This window comes from Podarcis vaucheri, assembly GCF_965113315.1.
Source record: "Podarcis vaucheri genome assembly, chromosome: 9".
Lineage (NCBI taxonomy): Eukaryota > Metazoa > Chordata > Lepidosauria > Squamata > Lacertidae > Podarcis > Podarcis vaucheri.
Window position 1 is genome coordinate 59,556,019 of NC_138767.1, and position 22,282 is coordinate 59,578,300.

Genomic DNA, 22,282 nt, shown 5'->3' on the forward strand with positions numbered 1-22,282 from the left:
TTTAACAGTAATTCAAATGTCAGAATAAATATCTTACCACATTGTAAAGTCCTATGCACCATCTTTCAAACAGTATTTGTCCAGAAAATCCATTAACAAATGCAAACCATATCTGAGGAAGAGAATTTTGAAGCTAGTTAGTCTTATTTTGACACATTGGGTGTTGTTTGATCTGAGCAAAGTTTCAATTTCAGCAAGAAAAACAGGGTGGGGGAATAACAGTTTAGTATTTAATTAGACCATACAATAAAACACAATTGAGGAGTCAATTCTACATCCATTTAAACTAAATTTTTAATGTGTAACAAATCACACTCACTTTAAGTGAAAAAAGCACTAAAATCCTTATAAATTTAAAATATAACAATAGTAATGGCTCACAAAGAGACAACTCCACTCAGATGTATACCTTACCATTGTCCATTTTCTCTCTCATTTGAATACAAAATATATTATATTGATTTAAAATATTTCACAGTACAAATATTGATATATGTTTAAAAAGAGCAAGTTAGTAAAATGAAATTAGCAATCAGTGTGACACAGACTTAGTCAGGGTCCACGTTTTGTTTAACGTCACAGCTGTATGAATTGTTATAAATTCTCTGTTTATAAGGATGTGACTGGTTTTTGTGAACAATTTAGTCTTTTAACAGACAATATTTTGGGGGGCCCACAAGGCTACCTGGTTCAAATTTTATTTTTAAAATAGTACATTTCTAATCCTCATGGACGCTGAACAGACACGTAGGAATTCAAATTGCTAAAGAATTGACAGAATGTAAGGATTACTTGATTTAAATAGGCAAGGGCCTATTAAAGCTTTTCATATACGGCGGTACCTTGGAAGTCGAACGGAATCGGTTCCAGAAGTCTGTTTGACTTCCAAAACGTTCAGAAACCAAGGCGTGGCTTCCGATTGGAAGCCCCATCGGACATTTGGGTTCCAAAGAACGTTTGCAAACCGAACACTCACTTCTGGGTTTGCAGCATTTGGGAGCCAAAACGTTCGACTCACAAGGCATTTGGGATCCAAGGTACATCTGTGGATGACACCTTGCTCAGAGTAGTGGGATGGAAGGAGACAAAGAAGGTCTCAGTGAGACGGTGTGGTTTGGTTCTAACTATGCTCTTTTTAAAGGCATGTCAACTGATAGCCAGGCCTTTTCCATGAGGTAGGTCAGGCATAGGCAAACTTTGCCCTCCAGATGTTTTGGGACTACAACTCCCATCATCCCTAGCTAACTGGACCAGTGGTCAGGGATGATGGGAGTCGTAGTCCCAAAACATCTGGAGGGCAAAGTTTGCCTATGCCTGAGGTAGGTGGACAGAATGAAGGCACCACAATTCCCATATTGATCCCACATTTGTGAAAAATGTGTCCTGCTGGAGATGAAAATTAACTGATTTCCTGCTCAAGTGGCTCATGATCTTTAGAAGATGAAGCACAGTGTGTATATATTTATTTTTATTCATTTTAATTATGTTATTATGATGTGCCTTAGACACAACGTACCACAAAACAAATATGTAAACATGTGTGCTGCTTTCATATTAGCAACCAGTAATTAGTATTTCTATTTTGAACTGGGTTTTACATATCAAAATAGAATATATATATATATATATATATATGCAGGTTTTGGTGTCTTCGGGTGTCTTCCCGTGTAAGAGTCGGGGTGTCTGTGCGACGTTTCGACGAGGTCTCACTCGTCATCTTCAGGCTGGTGCTTTCGGCTTCTTGTTACTGGAACAACACGTACTTCATCCACAATGGACAAAGATACAAACAGATAGAAGGAGCACCTATGGGATCACCCCTCTCACCGGTCATCGCAAATTTGTACATGGAACACTTTGAAACCAATGCTTTAGACAAGTCAGAACACAAACCCAAACTTTGGCTCAGATATGTTGACGACACCTTTGTAATTTGGCCACACGGGAAAGAAAAACTAGATAGCTTCCTCACACATCTCAACAGCCTACACCCCAAAATACAATTCACTATGGAAATAGAAGACAACAACCAACTCCCCTTTCTTGACGTCCTAATCTACAAAAAACCTGATGGCTCCCTAGGACACACTATCTACCGGAAAAAAACACACACCAACCGCTACTTACATGCACAATCACACCACCACCCTGCACAAATAAACTCCGTAGCCAAGACTCTCATCTCCAGAACCAAACGCCTGGCTGACAAAGACCACTTGACAACTGAGTTACAGAATCTCTCAAATGTGTTAATCGCCAATGGATACCAGAAAAACAGGGTTACGAAGCTAATCCAAAAAGAAACACCCCCCAAAAACCAAGACACAGAAGAAAACAATGGCATGGCCCTCCTTCCTTATATCAAGGGCACTACAGACAAAATCAGCAAAATCCTCCATAAACACAATATCAAAACAGCCTTCTGCACCAACCAAAAAATAGCCAATATCCTCAGAAACCCAAAAGACAAAATCCAGCTGGAAAACCAAGGGGTCTATGAAATACCCTGCAAAGTCTGCCCAGCCACGTACATTGGACAAACAAACAGACGAATAAATGCACGTATCGCAGAACACAAGAATGCCGTCAAAAAAGAAGAAAAAACTTCCTCTCTTTTCCAACACATGAAAGAAACAGGACACGAAATTAATTTTGCAGATTCCAAATTGCTCTTTAACATGGAACATCACCACAAGAGAATAATCATGGAAGCCATCGAGATAGAGAAACACCCTCACAACATGAACAAGCGTGACGACACGTCCCGCCTGCCAGACATCTGGAAATTAGCCCTCCCCACAAAAACCGACACCAGAACCAGAGGCACACAGAACGCCGTCACCAATCAACCACACCAGACCCAAACCCAGACCCTCTCCACAGACATATTACAGACTCCATCCAGTAGCCAAACTATAGTGGCACCTCCGGATGCTGCACCCCCCTGCAATCCCTACACAGATCTGGCTGGCACAAGGCACAAACCCACAGCTCGCCCCTATACACGAAGCCAAGCCAGAGCACAACTAAATGCAGCACAGCCATCTTCTCAGAAAAACTCTTCACAAGCTCAAGAGGTCAAGACACGAAAGCTTTAGCAACTAATCTACACTTAATGACCCACCCAGTGGTATTCAGAATATCACTCATGAAATCACCCAAGATATCCCTCAAGTAATTAAGGAACAAAAGAAGAAAAGGCACACTAATCTAGGAACTTCCTCTCTGCCCAGAACGTTGGAGGCTATACACCACACCCCTCAACAGTATTTATAGGAACTCAAACACCAGACTCTGCTCTGTTCCAGTAACAAGAAGCCGAAAGCACCAGCCTGAAGATGACGAGTGAGACCTCGTCGAAACGTCGCACAGACACCCCGACTCTTACACGGGAAGACACCCGAAGACACCAAAACCTGCATTCCTGTACCCGTGAAAATCTACGAAAGCAAATATATATATATATATATATATGCTTTCGTATATATATATATGGGTTGCCAATCTTCACGGACCAGTCAGTACATGTAGAATTTTGAGAAAGTGCCGTGGGCAGCAGTCATAAAATGGCTGCCATGGGGTGTGGCATAACATAAGATGGCTGCTATGGGGGCATGTAGGAGAGGCTAAGTCAGTGCAAACAGGAGCAGAGCAGGAAGAGCAAGCAGCCTCACGCATTGTGGATTTTTGAGCAGATTTACTGAGACTATTCACAGTTGGCTAGGTATGGCAAGAGGAAATACTTGTGAGCACAGTGAGTACATTGGAGCCTGCAAACACTGTAAGATGCACAAAAATAAATGCACACAGAATAATTCTACACTTCATAGATGGGTTTTTTAAAAGTTCACAGATTGCTCCAATTTGAAAAGAAACATTCTGGCATAGGATGCCATAATTACCTCAATAATATAAAGGACAATATTCTTGTAGAAGCAGTACAGGATGCATTTAGCAATTCTGCTATAATTCCAGGCACCATGGACCAATAGTAAGTTCTTCAAGTACTTGAACTATAAATGATAATGGAAATAAGTTTAGGTATATGCACACAGCATCTATCACTTGAAACAACTGTCTTTTAAAAGTTAACTTATCAGTGGATTTACCTGAGCTATTGAATAATCTGAAGAATTAGCTGCTTGTAGCCCTTCATTGCCACTAATGCCAACACCAACATGTGCTGTTTGTATCATGCTAACATCATTTGCTCCATCTCCAATTGCCAGTGTTACCACTTTTACCTGCTTTTTGACCATTTCTACAACTTCAGATTTCTGAAGAGGTGAAACTCTATAAAAGAAATGTGTTGAGAAATTCCGTTTTACCATTTTATTTTTCTAAATGTAAGGCAGCAAAGAAAATCACAATTGCTAATGCATGCTTTTTATGTAACTTCTATGATTTCACATTACACTGGAAGCCATTGTTTTTTCATGTAGATTTTTATTTTTTTTAAGATTCACAAACTGAAAAAGAAATGGAGGAAACTGATTGGAAAACGGAGAAGCCAAGAGAAACCAAAATCAGTAAATTATGGTAGTCTGGCACCAGCGTGAACTGAGGCCATTCTCCAAATTAGTTGGCAGGCTTTAGGAAATTTAGGAAATATGGTATTGCTAAGAAATTATGATTGTCGATCATATCACGTGCAATACAAAAGAACAAATGTTTCATATAACTATATTTTTAAGTGTAGGGTTGCCATATTTTGAAAACCAAAATGGCCATTAAAAGCAAATAAATGCAGTTTGTCCCAAATTTTACCCTGAAAAAGAGGTCGTGTCCTGAAAAAAGAGGACACAAGGCATTGTAGCAGACTGTTAAAATTATGCCTCCCCCCCATATTGTACTTTTAAAAAAAATTCCACTCCAAAAACTACTTAATAACCTAAATTATTCGAAAGATAGAAAACACTTTTTGAGGAGCTATACATCTCAAAATTGTATGAATGCTTTGTTTTCAAGAAGAAAAAGTTTTACCTGCAACAAATAACAGCTTTACACGACAGAGCCAAATCGAGGAAATATTGCCTTACACCAAATGTCAATGCATACTTCAGTGTTTTACCATCAATAATAAGAGCAAAATCATTTTCTTTCCTCAAAGCATCACCAAGAGTGCTGCAATGATTGCTTAATGTCTCTCTTGTTGCCTGTAAAAAAAATCACCACCAAAAATATGAATCACTTCAATTCTGTTGAACAGTTTTATACTTTTGATATACATTTATCAATTAACTATGAAACTATTATATTCTGCCTTGATGTAACTAATACATCAGTAGCTTTTAAAACAACAAAGATGAATAAGGACCACATCAGTATTGCCACAGGGAAAATAGCCAGGGAAAATAAAAATCCCACTGTAAAATCCAGGAGACCCTCTTGGGGTGATATTTAGTGGATGACTTTTTTACTACGTACACAGGTATACTGCTATCAAGTTCACTGGGATTACATTGATGTAATCTGTTGCCTTTTATTACAGATTAATTAGCTAGGAGTATTATTACCAGTGCCTACTGACCTAGAAAGCCTCGTGACCACTGACCTACAGAAATGTAAATTCCATGATTTATAACATTTGTAGTTCTTTCATTTCCCCCCTCAGCTGAATGGCATTTACTATTTTTGCCATGAACCGTATGGCTGCAAACTATCTTAAAATCAGATTCTCAACATTCATTGGTGCTCTCTGTTTTCAGGAACTGATCAAATTATGCCATTTCAGTATAATGGGACCCACAGCAAGGAATTCAGTTATTAAGCACATCCTACTACTAAGAAGAATAATGTTATGGAAATCCACAGAATTCCCAAGCATTAACTTACTTCTTCTTTTTTGCATTTTCACATTATTGTACAACATTAACATTTTGCAATTTTTGGAGAGCATTTCAAGCTTTCAAAGCATGTCACTTAAAACATCTTCAACACCCATGTAAGGTAAGCTATTAATATTATCCCTATATTGCAGATGGGATTAAAGAGATGAAGCTAATAGAGTAATAGCTTGCCTAAGGCCACCTATAAAGTTTATTATGGAGGTGAGATTTGAATGGATGCATAGCTCTTACTCTTAGCCAATATACTGTATCAGTACTTCAATTTGTATCACTTATCACTTGCTATTTTTACATATTGTCATTGTCTTACTGTTCTTTTTGCATGTCATTTAAGTTCAGTAACTCAATACCACCCTCTGGTGGCATATAAAGAGTCAGCTACATTGACTCTCAAATTAGGAAGCATCTGAAGTAAGAAGAGACGAGTCAGGGATTGGCTCGACTTTACAAGGATGCATCGCTGTCACTGATCCATATTTCTCTCTCTGATAAAAGCTAGTAAAATAAACACGTGACACACCATCATTGCCTTCAGTGTTATCCTGCCCCCTCCAAGCAGAAGAACAAGAACTGGAGCAGCAGCAAGAAAAAGCTGAATTCTTTTATTAGATGCTACCAGGGGATGTGTCAGCCACATACATGCTTTCCTGCACATTGTATATTTTTAGTAATTTATATATATATAAATTTTTATTAGTTTTTTAACGTATCATTTTCAACAGTAATTAAACATACTTTTACATCATATTCAATTTTTTTTTTTACTTCCATCAGTCCTGTCTGAATTTTTTTTTTTGGTAATTTGATCCAAACACGTACTGATGGTTTAAAGGTTTTCCAGAGACCCATGCATTGTAAATGGTAGCACATAGGCATTAGCACGCTTTTTTCAATTATACCTACATCGAGAGAGCCTTCGTTTATGACAAGTAGCCCCATGTTCTTTCTCAAGAGTTTACAAGAGTGCCCTATTAGAAAGAAATACAATATTTTATTAAGAGAAATTAGAGCTGGTGTTTGACTTTTATGCCTGGATTTATGGGATTATCTGCCCTCTGACCTATCCCTGCCAGCAGTGCCAGCCACCTGCACCATTGGATCTTCAATGATATTCATTTGTGCAAGCTTGATAAGAATATGGGGAGTTCCCACTGCAGGGGGAGGGGAAAAGCATCTGTTTGTGAGGCTCTGGGTGAGGGAGACAGTACAGTCCAATCTCTCTCTTTCTGTCATGCTGTAATGTGGTGAGTCAGCAGGGAGAACAGCTATATGCTTTGCAGACCAAAAAAGGCACAAAACTGACAGAGCCATGCTCCTCTCTGAGCTAGAATCAGAGAACGCACCTCTCCAATCCCTGTCACAAATGTGATCCTGTATTCCAGAGAAGAAGAAGAAGAGGAGTTTGGATTTGATATCCCGCCTTATCACTACCCTAAGGAGTCTCAAAGCGGCTAACATTCTCCTTTCCCTTCCTCCCCCACAACAAACACTCTGTGAGGTGAGTGAGGCTGAGAGACTTCAAAGAAGTGTGACTAGCCCAAGGTCACCCAGCAGCTGCATGTGGAGGAGCGGAGACATGAACCCGGTTCTCCAGATTATGAGACTACCACTCTTAACCACTACACCACAAGTACAGGAATTGTGAAAAACGTGTCTCTTAATACAGACTTGCCCTGTATTGCAAGTATCGCAGCGTAAGCTGAGCATATCTCTGGTCTGATCACAGTTCTGGCCCCAAAGGGCACAAGGCGAACCCCACTGACCAAACCTACCCCATAAAGTAACCAGCAACCTGATCTCCCAAACCCACAGAAGCAAAAGGGGAGAGGGAAACAGTGACAAAAGGGGAAAAAAACCCACAGACACACCAGATGGAGTGGGCAAGCAAGGAGAGAGAAATACAGTGGTGCCCCGCAAGACGAATGCCTCGCAAGACGGAAAACTCGCTAGACGAAAGGGTTTTCTGTTTTTTGAGCTGCTTCGCAAGTCGAATTTCCCAATGGGCTTGCATCGCAAGACGAAAAACGAAAACGTCTTGCAAGTTTGTTTCCTTTTTCTTAACACCGTTAATACAGTTGCGACTTGACTTCGAGGTGTGGTAGCCTTTTTTGAGGTTTTTGGTGATTTTTGAAGCTTTTCCAAAACTTCTTTTAAACTTTTAAAACTTTTTGGGGTTTTTTTTGGATTTTGGGTTGGGGTGTTTGTAATTCAAGGACTTGGTGTTGGGGAGGGGTTTGCAAGAATCTGGAAGCTTGTGTGGTTTTTTTCTGCATTTTTATGATTTTCTGTGACCATTGGGCCACTCTGCTGTTTTTTTTTAAAAAAATCTGGATTTGAATTTCTGTGTGGTGGGTGGCTGGGGGAACAGTTGAGGAGGGGTTTGCAAGAATCTGGGAGCTTGTGTGGGTTTTTTTTTTGAATTTTTATGATTTTCTGTGACCATTGGGCCATTTTTTTTTAAAAAAAAGCTTTTCTGTCATGTTTAGAAACTTAATTTATTGTTCCTTCAATTTTTGAAATGCTCTTTACAGTATGTGTGACTTTAAAGAGCACTTAATAAACTCTTGTTGTACCAAATTTGGCTTTGTTTGCACTTTTTTTGATCATAGGAACGCATTAATTGAATTTCAATGCATTCCTATGGGATTTTGTGCTTCGCAAGACGAAAAATTCGCTAGACGAAAAAACTCGCGGAACGAATTAATTTCGTCTTGCGAGGCACCACTGTAGGTAAAGGAAGGGATCTGAAACAAATGTGCATACCCACCTAACATAAGAACCAACAACAAGAGGAGAGGACAGAGGGAGATGAAACTCATGAAAAGGGCAGAGGAAAACATAGGGCACCTGAGGACCTGAAAGACCCCAACTATCTTTGACCATGGGGAGGGTCACACTGGGGGGCGGAGCAACTCCTTCTCCTGGGGAGGAGAAGAAAGGCATTCTGAACCTGGACCCTGTGAATGAATGTCCACCGCTACCAACAGGCAAAAGATGGTTTGATACTTGTAGTCAGGCTCTCTGGATCATGCCTTCCCCAGGCAGGGGAGAGAGGGAGGGGCAGTGTGAATAGTGTCTTGCTTGCTCCTCTTTATGGTGAAGTGGCAAGAGAAAAAGCCACTTTGGGGTTTAGTTTGTGCCTTAGCAATGAGTCTACCTCAGTGGGGGGGGGGGAGTGTAAGGGGGAGAGGAGAGGCAGCACGGTGAATGGTATTATTTCTTCTTTCTCAAGCCAGAAATATCCTGTTGCCTTCTAGCTTGGCAAGGGCACTCTGTCTCTCATCTTTGCGTCCTAGCCTGTAGCTAAGAGGAAGCGCTTTCTCATAAGTGACACCTGCATCTCTGGGCACCTTTAGGGTAAATGCAGGTCTAGGTCAGAAAGAGCAGAATTCACTTGTTTCCAGTACACAAATGCCTATTTCTTTCCATTATTATTATTTTACTATTATTTAAAGACGTAAAAGAACAATGTAGCATGAAGACTGAAGTCTTACACATTACCAATGTTAATAGCAGTCTCTTGCTTATCTCCAGTAAGGATCCAAATTTTAATATCTGCTTTCATTAGAGTTTCTATTGTTTCAGGCACTTGGTCTTGTAACTTATCTTCTATGGCTGTAGCTCCAAGTAGCTGAAGATTCTTTGAAAAGAGCATATCAGAGAGATTTTTAAACAACAACCACCACAAATACAGTTTTGAATGTAAAAAAAATTAAATACAGAATCAGGGACTCTGGGCAAATAAGCATGATCTAAAGAAGCATTTACTTTGAAATATTTCAGTGACACTTATTTTCAATGTTTGCTTAGAATTGGGCTGAATGCCTTAATGTAAATTTGCAACTCTTTGCTTTTCATGTCTATTTTGATTTGTTCTTATATTCATTCTTTCTGGGAACAGCAATAGCAGCAGGAGGAAATCATCTGGATCTTTCTGGCCTCCTTACCATTTTTTAGAAGTGATCATTCATTTTGAGACAATTCATTCTCTTTCCTGCTACTCTGGAAAGCCATGGGACATTAGGCATTTTATCAGTAGTAGTATTTTTGAGGACATGGGCAAGACATTTGGGAAGGGATGGCCTTAGCGGGGGAAAGCTTTCTTGTATATAACTGGCTAGGCCAAAGTACATAGGTCCAGTAACCCAAGGCATAAAAAGCTTTATTTGATGAAGCTTAACAAATTAAATTAAAAAGGCTTTGTTTCAAATCGGTATGTTGGCCATATTTTGGGTTTTCCAAAATAGACTTATGGCACAATTCAAACCACTTCCACTCCCTTCCCTGCATCTTTAGTAGAAGGTGGAGAGGCTGGATCTGGACTGATCTCTGCGCCAGCTCAAGGCTAGCACAGTATGTCCAAATCAGGTCTGATTCGCAAGATCCAGACTGGCTCAGTTCTGCTGCCTTCCCACCCATGGAACACCCTATTTGGGGGCTTTATGCTGGCTACCGATGACGGGCAACTCACTGATCAAACTCCTGATCATTTGTTCCCCAGCCTCAACCAAGAGAGCTGGACTCAGGGATGCCTCCACATAATTCACCACCTGTCAGCTCAGTATAAGGGGGCTTTGGACTCCTTTTTAAATTGTTTGAGCAAACTGAAATGCAATAAAATTCTAAACATGATCAGCATTAGCTTCAAAAGATGCAAGATATGCCAGATACAAGTAACATATTCAGGCAACACACAACACCTACTTTTTCAATTAGTTCATAACTCTCTTCAAGTTTCAGCGCTCTATTTTGTACAGCAGTTGCAGCTCTTTGATAGATGTTTAGCCACTCTCGGTAGTCATTTTCTGAAATCTCAGCAACGGCAAAACAAAGTGTTCTCAAGCCTAAGGAAATAAAATGGTCATACAAGGTTCAATAATTATTCATTTCTTTATCATTTGACAATATTGGTTTCATATGGTACCTCGCATCACAAATATCCTTTATCATCTAAGTTTGTAGTAGAGTTTAGTATCTGGAAACAAAAAAATGCTTCCTGAATATATAAAATAGCCACAGAAGTCACAGAACCAATTTTATCTTACACTGATATCCAGACAGAAGCAACATCTACACCTCATAGGATGCACTCCCTACTTCTTCTAAAAAACAGCATATCATAACTCCAGATTCTTCCAGTATATAGTAGCTTCACGTTAGTGTTACAATCAAAATGTTCACAGGTATTCAGGTACACCAGAAACAATGGGAACTACCATAACTTTCAAACCACCCCACCTATACAATATTGCAACTCAAGTCAAGGAAAGATGTTCAGAACACCAAAGCACAAACTATTATTCTGAAAACAAAAATAAATATTTAGGAAAGCAGACTAAGACATAAAAGTAAATCATACAAAATAAACACAAAAGTATTGCGCTAATTTGATTAATACACCAACATATGGAAATGAGAAATGATGTTGCGTCTGGATAATTAGTTATAATGAATCCAAAAGAATGTGACCACTCCATTACATAGATAGTATTCCTCTCAGAGGACAGCCAGCTTGTATGTGAGCATCTGACAACATAATTGCAAACATTTGCCACCAATCTGCTACTCTTCCATGAAAAATCACCACCTCCTTTATAAGAGAAGTGCTCCTGGTTTGGGGTATAGGTAATTTCTAAATGTATCAGATGTTTTTGAACCAATCAAAATTTTAAATTTCAAGATGGGTAATTGCTAAATGTATCAGATGCTTTTGATCCAATCAAAAACTTAAATTTCAAGATGAACTAAAATTTTGTATTTGTTTGCACAAGCTCTTTTTCCTTTGATAACTGTTGCATCGTATTGCTACTTACATGTGTGAACGGACCAATATGAGCATAATACCCTCAGACAGACCTTTCACATTCCCTCATATTATCTCAAACACTGTGCTTCTCAATGAGATCATTTCACACATTCATCTACCAAACTAATGTACGTAATCAAAGGCAGAGAAATCAACGGAAGAGGAATCAAGTTATGTACAGGTGTAAAGGCATCTCTCAGTCATGATGAAAAAGGAAGAACCACTACACTACATTGCACTAACTTTAATGAACAAAGTGAGGGCTCTTTTACAATAACCACCAATTGTTACAAAATCATAGTACTGTTATTACATTAATGGTTTTATACATAACCAACTAATATGCAAATAATAATACCTTCTGTAGCAAACAGCTCTAAATGTTTCAGGGTAATTTCCTTGTATCTTGAATTTTCAGCCAGGCGATCATAAATTACTGTGTCCTATAATGGCACAAAACAAATCGAAGCAAGATTTCTTTTACAAAGCAATGGGAAAAAAAAATAAAAGAGGAAATGCATTTCCATACTAACTACAGTCCGACTGTTAGTCATCATACTGTTATTAATTTATTTATTTATCCAGAATATTTCTATAATGCTTTTCAACAAAAAGTCACACAGAAATGTTTTTTAAGGTTATGACTGAATAGCAGATTTTTGATCCCTGTTACTCAACAAATTCTGTAGCAGTTTTATTTGCACCAGTGCAATACACACAATATACAGACAATATTCACAGCCTTTTCTGTAGTATGTGGGTCAGTTGCACATTTGATATGTAACTGATTTATGGGATCTGTACTGCAAATGTTTGCTGCTTATGTCACTGCTGGATTGTCCAAGGCTATATTAAATAGGTACAGTCTACAGGACTCTTTAACCCACAGTAGTGCCCCTAATTGACATACACCCTAAACCTGCCATTTAGCTGTCATTTATGCCATTTGCCTTCCATTTATACCTTTTCTTCTCATATATTTGATGATTTATGCAACTGGTCTGATATTTCACCAGTACACAATATTGCATTTCTTTTTAAAGTGGTGGTTGACAGACAAGCAAATCCTAGCCGTAACTTAGTGCAGGATAGGCAAAAGAACCAAACCAAACCAAACCAAACTAAAAAGCTTAAGATTCCAGAAAAGGGAAAGGACCATACCATGCAAAGCACATGTGTAATTCAACCTTAGCATACAAACATAACCTGAGCATCCTGCAAAACACAGATAATACACACTTATCCCCATTATGGTAGCATGGATGGGGAACCTTTGGTCCTCAATATATTGTGGGACTACAACTCCCATCAGCCCCAGTTAGAGCATGGCCAAAGGCTGGGAATGATTGGAGTTGTGGTCCAATAGGCCAAAAGTTTCCCAGTCCTGCTTTAGGTGTTTATGTGTGCTCACTGCTGCTGCAGTCTACAGCTCGGAGCACATAGGAAACTAGGAAACAGGATGAAGACTTAGAAGGGCTTGGGCCAAGGTAGACAGACAGATGGAGAGATCAAGGAATAGGGAGGCAACAATATACTATTTTTAAAAAGCCTTTAAAAACACAGGCTCTACAAAATGGGGAATGTACTAGAATAAGAAAAATACAGTAGAAGGATGCTGAGGTTGGTTAACACCAGGACCAAGAGCGAGGGAACTCACATGGAGGAGAAACATTTAAACCACAGTCACCAAGACAGGACCAAAGGAAAACAGAGACAATGACGAATGCCACAAAATAACAGAAAATTGAAACAATAAAACATAATTACGCACACTACACTACAGTGGTACCTCGGGTTACATTCGCTTCAGGTTACATATGCTTCAGGTTACAGACTCCGCTAACCCAGAAATAGTACCTCCGGTTAAGAACTTTGCTTCAGGATGAGAACAGAAATCGTGCTCCGGCGGCACGGCAGCAGCAGGAGACCCCATTAGCTAAAGTGGTGCTTCAGGTTAAGAACAGTTTCAGGTTACTGTTACACTGTTAAGAACAGACCTCCAGAACGAATTAAGTACTTAACCTGAGGTACCACTGTATTCAGGCCTGAGCTACAGAAGACAAGACTGAGAGTGTACCCAGCACCTGCTTCATGCAAAGACAGGAATGAATGAATGATTCAGAACCTCTCTCGGTGTTCCTGCCTCCATCCACGAGGGGAAGCTCATTCCAACTGAGAACATCTTACATGCATGGGAGTATGGGACTGACTTTCTGTGATTCAGATTTCAGTGAGAAATCAAGTTCAGAGTGCTGATTGAAATGTAGGCCCCACGGACCACCATCTCAGTGTTGCTGGAATGCACTAGGGGTGCTGGAATGTAGTCTCTAAAACTGTATTATGAGAATCTGTAGTTCAAAGGAATTCTCTTCCCCACTTAATGTCACCTGCCATGTATTAATAATACAAATAACCACCACTGTAAATGTGGGGACGTCTTTCCACTCCATAAAACGGTAATCTCTATTGGGCCTACGTCTAACATAACGCTTCACAGCCAATCCTTGATAGCAAATAGTGCAAAGAAATGGAAAATGAAAACAACAACAATAACAACGCCAACAACTTACAGCCCCTTTGCAGTAAAGTCTTAATTTTCCTGTAGGTGTGCGGACAATCACAGACATTCTTTTCCTAGAACTGAATGAAAGGCATGTTCCATTTCAAACAGGTTTTAAGCAACTTAGTAGGGTGTGATAGACTTATACAATAAACATATATAAGATGGAGCATAAGCATTGATTCCACATATCTTGAAATGAGAAAATGTTTACCGGAGAGAAAAAATAAATATCCTCTAAAATATAAGGCCTACCCCCTCCCCGCTGTCAGGGAACGGACATCAGAGGGAAAGGAGGTGATAGGGCTCCCAGAGACTGGGAGAGACTCAACAGCCAAAGCAGGGACCAGCAGGGGGAGCGCGGGGTCTCTGGAGGAGGATCTCAGGGATACTGAGAGAGATGCAGCAGCGCAGGCAGGAAGCAGGGGGGAGAAAGGGGTGAGAGACACGTCCAGTGAAAATAGTGGGGAGGTGTCAGAAGCAATTGCAGGGAGACCCATGCTTCGTCGGAAGCTGTCACGTCGTGAGTCCAGGAGACGTGTTTCCGTTAAGGAACTTCTTTGTTGGAGGCGTTTCCGCAAACAGCCACTGTCGGACTCTAACAGTGACTAGAGCAGACATGTCTGAGGAGCTCTGTCACACACAGAGGTTTGTGGGGCCGCACAAACTCTGAAGGGGCACCATTTTAAGCACAAGCAGCTAATCATCCCCTAATAGCAGTCCGACAGTCTCTGTACGCTGCCTGTGCAGGAGAAAGCATCATGAGCGACCCAGCCGGAGCCGGAGGAGCAGGGGGAGGAGCTGATCCAAGCTTGGAAGAAAGATGCCGAGCATTGGAGGTCCAACTGGCGCTGCAGACGGCGAGGCTCGAGGAGAGGAGGGCTCAAGATGCAGACAAGAAGGGGAGAACCACTCAGTTCCCCAGAAAGGTACCAGGATTGGTGCAGAAGTTTGGGGGGGACCCCAAGGATTACCATGCCTTTAGGACTGAAATGCAATATGCCCTGAATGTCCAGTTTGATGAGTTCCCTGATGAGGAATCTCGAGTTGCTTTTGTAATTGGGCATCTTGAGAAGGGCGCGCGAGACTGGGTTCGACCCCTGATGGCAACGCACAACGATATCCTAAAGGACACTATGAAATTTTTTCGTGCAATGGATATCATGTTTTCCAGCGACATTGAGGAAGGGGTGGTGCGCAGACAGTTAATGGCTTGCAAGCAGGGAAGCAGATCTGTCCGTGAGTACTGGACTGAATTTACCATGCTGATTCACAGATTGGGGTGGGATTTATCGGCAGCACCCATTCAGATGCTATTTGAAGAAGGTCTTTCTTCAGCTGTGAAAGACGAGCTGGCCAGGAGCCCCAGGGCGGTGTCTATGGATCAGCTGACCAAATCTGCGCTGACCATTGGAGCGCGCCAGGAGGCAAGAGCCTTGGAGAGGCGGGAAGGGAGAGGGGAACGTTGGAAGGAGTTACGCATTCCAGACATTCCTGAGCCAGCTTTCCCGCCGGCAGAGCCGATGGAAATCGGAACAGCCCGCGCGCGCGCAGTTTCAAAGCCCAGTGAGGGGACGAAGAAGGAGGGAAAGGGAGCCCGGAAATGCTATCTCTGCCAACAGCCAGGCCACTTTGCCAGAGTCTGCCCCCAGAGGAAGGAATGGCAAGGAATGGTGGGGGCTGTTGAGGGGGAAGAGCAGGGAGAAACGGAGCAGGTAAAAGCCAACGCCTGGTTGCCATCAGGGCACTGCAGCCAGGCCAAAGAGCAGTGAAAGTGCCCCTTCCCCAAGTGCCAGTGCCAGAAGCTCCTCGACCGGCTCTAGTGATTGAAGTGTCGCTAGAGCTGCAAAATGGACACCCCCTAAAAATAAAGGCACTGTTGGACTCAGGCAGCTCCTGCAATTTTATGAGCAAGGAGTTTGCTGCTGAACACCAGATACAGACTATCCCTTTAAGCAACCCCCTGCAGGTGACCACGATCGATGGCAGGGAACTGTTGGGAGGAGGAGTCAGCTTGCAGACCATCCCAATGATAATGAGGGTGGCAAGGCACACAGAACTGATAGCGTTTAATGTGGCCACCTTGGGAGGTGCTCCCATTATTTTGGGAATGAGCTGGCTAGCCCTACATGATCCGCTGGTGGGCTGGCATCAAAGAGTGGTTTCCTTCGGTTCCGCACATTGCTTAGAACACTGCAGGGGGGAAAAGGGGTCAGCAGGGGCCCAAGCCACCCTGGCAGGGACTGAAGTAGTGGAGAAGGGGAAGGTGCCACCACAGTATGCTGATCTCAGCGACGTGTTCAGCGAGAAGGAAGCTGACCAACTACCTCCGCATAGACCCTTTGATTGCCAGATCAATTTACTCCCTGGAGCACAGCTTCCTGTAGGCAAGTTGTATGCCATGTCAGACAGGGAAATGCAGGAGTTGCGAGCGTTCATTGACAAGAACCTGAAGAGGGGCTTCATCAGAGAGTCCAAGGCAGCGGGGGGTAGCCCAGTGTTTTTTGTGGACAAAAAAAACACGGACAAGCCGAGGCTGGTATGTGACTTTCGGGCCTTAAATGCAGTGACAGAGCCGGCGGCTTTTCCTATGCCCAGGATTGATGATATTTTGACCAGGGTGCGGAAGGGAAAGATTTTTACAAAGCTGGACCTAAGGGGGGCGTACAACCTGATACGTATAAGGAAAGGGGATGAATGGAAGACCACCATGTTCACCCCTTTGGGGGCATTTGAATACTTAGTTATGCCTTTTGGATTACAAACAGGCTCCGCGTGTTTTCAAGCTTTCATGAACCACGTACTGGGGCCTTTGCTCTACAAGAATTGCGTGGCCTTCTTAGATGACGTGTTGGTGTATTCGGAGAATGAGGAGCAACATGTGAGAGACGTCAGAGAAGTGTTGAGCAGGCTGCAAGCCAACCGACTGTGGGTGAAACTGGAGAAGTGTCAGTTTCATACCAAGGAGGTGGAATTCCTGGGGTACCGCTTGTCAGACAAAGGGTTGGCCATGGACCCCGGCAAGGTTCAAGCGGTGCTGGAATGGAAAACACCCAAGACCAAGAAGGATGTGCAGAGGTTCCTAGGGTTTGGAAACTTTTATCGTAAGTTCATCCGCAACTTCGCCCACCTGACGGCGCCCATCACGGACTGTCTCAGCAGCAAAAAGAAGTTTGTTTGGACGGGGGAGGCGGAGCGAGCGTTTGAGGAACTGAAAAGGGCCTTCGCCTCTGACGAACAACTTCTACATGTGGATTTACAAAAAAAGCTGAGGGTCGAAACAGACGCGTCGGACAGAGCCATAGGGGCGGTGCTTCTTCTGCAGCCGGGGAAGGAGGGGTCTGAGTGGCGACCGTGTGCCTTCTTTTCGCGGAAGCTGAACAAGTCTGAGAGGAACTACACGGTGTACGACCGGGAACTTCTTGCAATTTATGAGGCCTTCCGGAGATGGAGGCACCTACTAATTGGTGCACAACAGAAGGTGCAAGTGTGCACGGACCATAAGAATCTAGAGTATTGGAGAACTGCGCGAGTGCTCAACCAACGGCAGTTGAGATGGGCCCAGGAGTTCTCCAAATTTAACTTTGAGATTTGTTACGTACCAGGCCCGGAGAACGTTAGGGCGGACGCTCTCTCACGCAAACCTGAATATTTGGAGGGAGAGGGTGTACCCGAAGAGACCCATGTCATTCCCGAGGACCGCTGGGTGTGTGGGGCGGCATTGGTGGGGCAAAGGGAACTGGTAGAGGGAACGGGGCAGGATGTATACGCCCAGGACAAACTCAGGAGTCTTAGGAGGGAGGGAGACAAACCCGGGGGTTTTGAGGAGAGAAATGGGGCGTTGTACTACAAGGGAGCGTTATACATACCTGAAGGGGAATTGAGGGAAAAGGTACTCAAGCAACTGCACGATAACCCCACAGCAGGGCATTTTGGGCAACACAAAACCATGTGGCTGGTTACCAGGGAATTCTGGTGGCCCAAGGTCAGGGAAGATGTGCGTGAATATGTGAGAGGGTGTGACCGATGCCAACGAGCCAAGGGGGAGAGGCGGGCACCGGCAGGTTTATTAGAACCACTACCCACGCCGGAAAGACCGTGGGAGGCAGTGGCAATAGATTTTATGACTGATCTGCCCAGGTCCAAAGGGAAAACAGCCATTATGGTGGTGGTAGATCTGTTAACCAAGATGGCCCACTTTATAGCCTGCTCACATGCGGTCACAGCAGAAGAAACCGCCAAATTGTTTGTGGAAAATGTGTTTAGGTTGCATGGCGCCCCCTTGAGGGTGGTTTCGGACCGAGGGAAACAATTTACTTCCAGGTTCTGGAGGAAGCTCATGAGCTTACTGCATGTAGAGGTTAATTTCTCTACTGCCCGTCATCCAGAAACCAACGGGCAGGCGGAAAGAGCTAATGGTGTCCTCCAGCAATATTTGAGGTGTTATGTTAATGACAGAGAGAATGATTGGGTGGAGAAGCTGGCGTTGGCAGAATTTGCTTACAACAATGCAGAGAACGTGTCCACGGGGATGAGCCCTTTTTTGGCCAATCACGGGTGTCATCCCCGAGCCTTCCCAGGGGGGGAGGGGGAGAACTGGAGCGTTCCAGCAGCAGAACAGTTCGTTGAAGAAATGGAAGCGATCCATCGCCAACTCCAACTTAATTTAAACCGGGCGAAGGAGGAATATAAGAGGCAGGCAGACAAAACCAGAAGGGAAGGGGAAAGCATTAGGGTGGGAGACCAGGTGTGGCTGTCCACCCAAGGGTTACCATTTAAAGGAGGTTGTAAGAAGTTAAGACCCAAAAGACTGGGCCCATTTGAAGTCACGCAACAGGTCAACCCAGTGGCTTTCAGACTCCGGTTACCGAACCACATGAAGTTGCACCCAGTGTTCCACAGATCGTTGCTGTCACCGTATATAGGGGACAGAGAGGGGAGGGTCAATAGGGGACCAGCGATGGAGGAAAAAGAACACAGCTACCATGCAGCGGAGATCCTAGATTCCAGGTGGAAAGGAGAGCAAGTAGAGTATTTGGTAATGTGGGAAGGGGAACCGGAGTCGGAAAACACCTGGGTCAGGGCAGAGGATGTAGATGACGAGGTTCTAATTGAAACTTTTCATCAGAGATTCCCTCGAAAACCCCAGCCAGTGGCGAGGTTCCGGAGGGAATACTTCGCCACCACAGACGAAGAAGAGGAGTTGGAGGGGTTCTCTGATTCCGAGGTGGAGGAGGATTCAGCGAGTCGGAACAAAGACCGATGGAGGGAGATGTTCGAGACGTCGGAAGATGAAGAGGATTCGTTTCGGGGTTTCAGCTCCTCACCGCCCAGAGGAGAGGGAGGGGGCGGGGGGGAAGGGGGCCCTGGAGGGGAGGTGGATGTCAGGGAACGGACATCAGAGGGAAAGGAGGTGATAGGGCTCCCAGAGACTGGGAGAGACTCAACAGCCAAAGCAGGGACCAGCAGGGGGAGCGCGGGGTCTCTGGAGGAGGATCTCAGGGATACTGAGAGAGATGCAGCAGCGCAGGCAGGAAGCAGGGGGGAGAAAGGGGTGAGAGACACGTCCAGTGAAAATAGTGGGGAGGTGTCAGAAGCAATTGCAGGGAGACCCATGCTTCGTCGGAAGCTGTCACGTCGTGAGTCCAGGAGACGTGTTTCCGTTAAGGAACTTCTTTGTTGGAGGCGTTTCCGCAAACAGCCACTGTCGGACTCTAACAGTGACTAGAGCAGACATGTCTGAGGAGCTCTGTCACACACAGAGGTTTGTGGGGCCGCACAAACTCTGAAGGGGCACCATTTTAAGCACAAGCAGCTAATCATCCCCTAATACCCGCCCTACAAATGTTTGCAAAATATTCCATCTATGAAACAATGTAAGTTTTGATAAAATAAGAGTGGTCTTTTCACACATAGGTTTTCTGTTTTAAAAAATGAGGGGCAGAACTCCCCCCCCCAACATTAAAAGACCTGGGGGAAATGGTATATGACAATAGAATTATAATTTATTTGTAAATTATGTACTATAAGAAACACTGGGAAGGGTGAGTAACTAAAAAGATTCAATATAATGCTGTTTTAAATTTATGTTGTTGCAATGAGAAAATTAGTAGTATGAGGTGTTAAGGGTTATTTAATAATTAATAAATGATAAATAGGATGGACTTTACAGCTGTACTATTTCTGTGGACAATGAATTGCATATTTTCATGTTTTTGTTCTTTTAATTTCTTTGTGCTTTCATCAGTCTCTTTAAAAATCTTATTTTGTACTTTATCGCTATATTACACTCTTTCTCTCTCACACAATGTCCTACTCTAGTTTTCTAGCTTATTTTGTTGTGCTTAAAAGCCCAAATATAGGATGGCTCATGAATTAAATTACGCTTTGAATGTCCATTTTCTCAAACTTTTCCTTTTCAAAAAGAGACTTCCTTTATCTAAGAAAAAACTGTTTCTTAAATACTAAACAAGAAATAAATCACAGGTGTTTAATTACCTTGTAAATTCTAGCACATTTAGCATTTCATATCTTTCTTCCTGTCCAAGCTAGGGGGAAAAAATGAAATCATGATTAATTCAGTCTTTTAAAAACGTTTTCCAAAAGTTTTTTCTGTACTAATAAAACTATTAGCAACAACAGTTAAATCTTTGCTATTTTAGATGTACTTACAGATTCTATAATCACAGAGTCTGGTGTTCTTCCAGTGAAAACAAAATGGAGGTGCTTGGCCGCTCTAACCAATGCTCCTTCATCTGTAACAAACCATTCCCTGTTATTTGACTAGCAAATTGATAAAAGTGAAAACACTGACATCTCAATTTTTATATACTCTGCAGTTCATGTCTTAAATATTGGGAAGAAAAATGACACATTTAAAGTTTCCTGGTGTATTTACTCTTTAATGCGTGTGATTAATGTTCCTGGTAAAGCCTTTCAGCTTCTTCCTACCTCTGTTACTCAGTTTCCCCTTTGTCTTCTGTATGTGAAAGAAATTCCTTATCTGGCATATCTAAACTAGGATATTTCAGTTCTAAACTGAAAGTGAGTCAATGGCTTTTAAATCAAAGGCTGTTCCAGCAAGTAAGGGTGTTTCCTGCACATGAAGCACTGCTTAGGAAGTGATCCATACTTTTAACCCCGCTTCCACATCCCCCACAAGAACGGAGAATACATAGGGTGAAAGGCTGTTAACACGTGTTTTGTAAACTTGCTGTTGGTGGCATAGAGTGGGTTGCCAGGGTCCAGGGTAAAGAAAGCATTGCACTCCCTAACAGGTGCCTCCAGGTGGCAGTGCTGCTGTGGGACGGAGCTGTGGAGCAGTGGTGTGACATTTGTGTGTGGCACCTCGGGCTGGGGTGCCACCACTGCCGCTGGTTGTGCTGTCTGCTCGCTTCCCCTGTTGGCGGGGGATGCCGTACGGCTGAGAGATGCAAGGACCCGTCCTCCCCCAGCTACTGCATGGCGGGCTGCTCAGGTGAGGCAGGCGGGCAGCGCCTGCAGGCAGAGCAGCACAAAAACTATTTTTTTTTGTGCTCAGGGTGATAGCCCTGGCAGCCCCCCCTTACACTATGCTTCTGCTTGCAGTTGTGCTAACTTGACGCAATCTAGTTGTAATTAGCAGTGCTTCTTTTCTGGGGGTATTCAAGGGTAAGCAGTACTGGCACCTTTTCCTAGAAGAAAAGCACTGGTAATAAGTACCTAAGAAAATCCTTTAGTCTAGTGATTTACCAGGTGAGTCACCACTATGATCTTATGTGTTTACAACAGAGATGCATTATGATCAATAGAGGAGCGTAACCTGCTCATTAATAATATGCTGACTTTATGTCACTTTAAAAAAAAAATAACTTTTTTTGGGGGGGAATCAACTTAGTCAATCCGCTCAACAAGGGTATAACGTTCTTCACAGGTTTCAATGACCTTACCTGGAGATGCTGCTTGATAAATGATCTTATCATCCTCTCTTTCTGGAACTGCTGTATGACACACTGCCATCATAGTTAGAAACTCACAAATTATAGGTGCAGTTGGCTAAAACAGACACACATAAAACAATACAAATTA

At 42.8% G+C, this 22,282-nt stretch overlaps 1 protein-coding gene across 5 annotated transcripts in view; it reads right to left on the reverse strand.

Moving 5' to 3' along the window:
• The window catches only part of ATP8A1 (ATPase phospholipid transporting 8A1), an 83,089-nt gene that overhangs the window by 16,687 nt on the left and 44,120 nt on the right, over positions 1–22,282 (reverse strand). For all 5 annotated transcript variants that reach the window (XM_082238069.1, XM_082238067.1, XM_082238068.1 and 2 more), the window contains 12 exons: positions 22,144–22,249; positions 20,888–20,970; positions 20,714–20,763; positions 14,226–14,295; positions 12,014–12,098; positions 10,554–10,693; positions 9,351–9,489; positions 6,753–6,817; positions 4,984–5,156; positions 4,110–4,293; positions 3,903–4,013; positions 38–112 (listed from right to left, as the gene is read on the reverse strand). In XM_082238069.1, coding sequence (XP_082094195.1) covers positions 38–112; positions 3,903–4,013; positions 4,110–4,293; positions 4,984–5,156; positions 6,753–6,817; positions 9,351–9,489; positions 10,554–10,693; positions 12,014–12,098; positions 14,226–14,295; positions 20,714–20,763; positions 20,888–20,970; positions 22,144–22,249 — 1,281 coding nt within the window. The remainder of the gene's footprint in view (positions 1–37; positions 113–3,902; positions 4,014–4,109; positions 4,294–4,983; positions 5,157–6,752; positions 6,818–9,350; positions 9,490–10,553; positions 10,694–12,013; positions 12,099–14,225; positions 14,296–20,713; positions 20,764–20,887; positions 20,971–22,143; positions 22,250–22,282) is intronic.